Genomic DNA, 3,279 nt, shown 5'->3' with positions numbered 1-3,279 from the left:
TATGAGAGATAAAAGATTGATCTGAAATGCTATTTTTACACACTTCTAATTTTAAGCTGCAATGGACAAATTAAGAGGAAGTGGGAGAAAACATCTGCAGTTAACTTTATTTTTGTAGCAATTTTTATGCCTATCGATTTCCAATAGTTCGCCAGTTTTCGGCGTTCAAATCGTAACTCTTAAGAGAATAAATGATTGATTGAGACTCAAAATGCAAAATGATCTACCATTTTAGAAAGCATATACCTTCTTGTTGGTTCAGCAAATTTTGTTTCAACAGTGACATATTTGTGAAACTTATTTGTATGATATATTTGATTTATTGATTATTTTATTTCTTTTTCAGAGATTTGTGATAAGCTAACAGGGAAGAAGCTCTTGAAGTCTCCACATTGTTCTGAGTGTTATCACGTTACATTCTAACAGGAAGGAAGCTTTTAAACTGTCTACTACTATTGTGAGGGTTATCACAGGAAGAAAGCTCTTAAATTATCTACTATTATTCTGAAAGTTATCACAGGAAGGAAGCTCTTAGATTGTCTACTATTATTCTGAGAGTTATCACAAGAAGGAAGCTCTTAAGTTGTCTACTATTATTCTGAGTGTTATCATGTTACACGATAACAGGAAGGAAGTTCCTAAACTGTATACTATTATTCTGAGTGTTATCACGTTACATTCTAACAAGAAGGAAGCTTTTAAACTGTCTACTATTATTTTGAGTGTTATCACAGGAAGGAAGTTATTAAACTGTCTACTATTATTATGAGTGTTATCACGTTACATGCTAACAGGAAGGAAGCTTTTAAACTGTCAAATATTATTTTGAGTGTTATCACAGGAAGGAAGTTCTTAAACTGTCTTCTATTATTCTGAGTATTATCATGCTACACGATAACAGGAAGGAAGTTCTTAAAGTGTCTACTATTATTCTGAGTGTTATCACGTTACATTCTAACAAGAAGGAAGCTCTTAGATTGTCTACTATTATTCTGAGAGTTATCACAAGACGGAAGATCTTAAGTTAGGTACTATTATTCTGAGTGTTATCATGTTACACGATAACAGGAAGGAAGTTCTTATACTGTCTACTATTATTCTGAGTGTTATCACGTTACATTCTAACACGGAGGAAGCTTTTAAATTGTCTACTATTATTCTGAGTGTTATCACAGGAAGGAAGTTCTTAAACTGTCTACTATTATTCTGAGTGTTATCACGTTACATTCTAACACGAAGGAAGCTTTTAAATTGTCTACTATTATTCTGAGTGTTATCACGTTACATCAAACAAGAACGAAACTCTTGAATTGTAAACGACATTTCTAAATGTCATGTGACCTCTGACAGGGATAAAACTCTTGAACTATTAGCCATTGTTATAAACATTACCACGTGATATCCTGATAGGAAGAAAGCATTTGAAGTGTTTATCACTGATCTGAACGTTACCATGTTACGTGCTAACAGGAAAGAAGTTCTTGAAATGTTCACTATTGTTCCGAACTTCATCATATAAAACATGCTGATTGGAAGGAGGCTCAGAAAATTTTTACAGGTGTTTTGGTCATCCACGTGGTGATTAGTGGTAGGAAATCATTGAAATGTCCACTATTGGTCTAAACTCCACCGTTACTGAAATATCCAAAGAAACATATTTGCCAAACGACGATGCTTCCCCAGACATCCGACTTTGGAATGGTGTTCTGTACGTTAAAAACGAAAGATTTAACTCTGAATGGACCTCAGCAAGTGATGTCACTTTGGCGGTACTCAGTATATTTATTCTTTCATTATTGGCTACGTGTAGTAACGCTTTACTCGTAATATCCATTTACCGCTTCAAGCGCCTCAGGAATCCGAGCAATTACTTGGTCCTCTCACTTAGTACGGCTGATCTAGGCATCGGACTTGTTCTTCCAGTGGCCCTTTACTTCGAGCTCTGCCGTTCCAAAATAGACAGAGCATTTTTTTGCTTGCTACCATTTTCCATTCTTATTCTGCTCTGTAGTGTATCTATCTTGAGCGTTACGGGAATAGCATTAGATCGTTACATTTCCCTCGCTTCTCCATTACGTTACAACAATATTATTACTGACCGCACCATTGGCAGGTATGTTATAGGATTCTGGGTATATTCATTCCTTGTCAGTTCCACACCTATGTTGTGGTGGTACAGTACAGATCCTGATAAACACGTGACAAGTTGCAGCTTTAACTTAATAGGTTATCAAGTCAGGCTTTTTCTTTTCTTTTCGCTTTTTGCGCCCTGTTTATTCTTCATATTTTCTAGCTATGCTTACGTGTACGTGGTCGCTAGATACCATGCACGTGCTATATTTTCAGTAGAAATGTCCTTTCGCCAACAGGCGGGGAACGTTGGAACTGAGGCCAGATACAGTCGAACTTTAGCAGTAACTACAGGCCTATTTCTTGTCACGTGGCTTCCATTCCAAATGTGCATGTTAATTGATGCATTCCATAACACTAATATACTATCGGGGAAAGTTACGTTTTATCTGGGGGTTCTGGCAGTCTCAAACATTTGCATCAACCCATGGATTTATGGTTTCCGAAACTCAGAGATCCGTTACGCCTTCCTGAGGACTTTGGAGGAGTTTGCACCAAAGTTAGGCTACATTCTGAAGTCTTCTGTTCGCGCAGAAAGGTCTTATGGTGGGGTGCCAAGCTATGCTTCCAATATCCGCTTATGTCATACCCCTAATATCGCAGTCACCACCACAGAGTTTGTAAACTCGACCTGTCTTCATCCACCTGACAACATCTATTTAACAGAAACAAGCTTCCTTACACCTAATTCTTCCAAGTCTGTTGTAACGACGGCTGCAAGTGTGTAGGAAGCAATCTTGAATTAGGAAATTCACGTTTCAATGTGTACTGACAGTCAATTACCAGCATTACTAAAAATACAAATACAAATAGTTATCAATCAACGGATTTCTTTTTAAAAATAACATGATTCTAACCATAGATTGTTCTTTATGTATCATAAAAATGGTCTAATAAAAGAAACTTTCAAGTTAACCTACTCTCAGTAAAGTAGGGAAGGAACAAGTATTCGACTCGATTGGATATTAATTTTGCTATAAATCGGATAATCAGATATCACTTCCATCAACAGATTATCGCTCAATATTACACAGGCGTGATACAACTTGCGCTTGCGCCATACACAATAAGGTGTTGTATCTAGTACAATACAAGCAATATTCTCAAATGGAGGGGAAGATCTAAGGTGTTAAGCACTGTTTTCCACCA

At 36.7% G+C, this 3,279-nt stretch overlaps 1 protein-coding gene across 1 annotated transcript; it reads left to right on the top strand.

The window, feature by feature from the left end:
- The first annotated feature begins 352 nt into the window (after window positions 1-352).
- LOC106472289 (probable G-protein coupled receptor No9) lies at window positions 353-3,064 on the top strand. Its single transcript, XM_013932921.2, has 2 exons — window positions 353-859; window positions 919-3,064. The coding sequence occupies exon 2, from the start codon at window positions 1,605-1,607 to the stop codon at window positions 2,856-2,858; it is 1,254 nt and encodes a 417-aa protein (XP_013788375.1). The 5' UTR covers window positions 353-859; window positions 919-1,604; the 3' UTR covers window positions 2,859-3,064.
- The last annotated feature ends 215 nt before the right edge of the window (window positions 3,065-3,279 follow it).

This window comes from Limulus polyphemus, unplaced genomic scaffold (genome assembly GCF_000517525.1).
Source record: "Limulus polyphemus unplaced genomic scaffold, Limulus_polyphemus-2.1.2 Scaffold5220, whole genome shotgun sequence".
Lineage (NCBI taxonomy): Eukaryota > Metazoa > Arthropoda > Merostomata > Xiphosura > Limulidae > Limulus > Limulus polyphemus.
This window is presented reverse-complemented; position numbering and strand designations above follow the sequence as displayed.

Excerpts from the sequence above, each read along its gene's own strand:
- LOC106472289 (XM_013932921.2), top strand. The coding sequence starts at position 1,605 with ATGTCCACTATTGGTCTAAACTCCACCGTTACTGAAATATCCAAAGAA.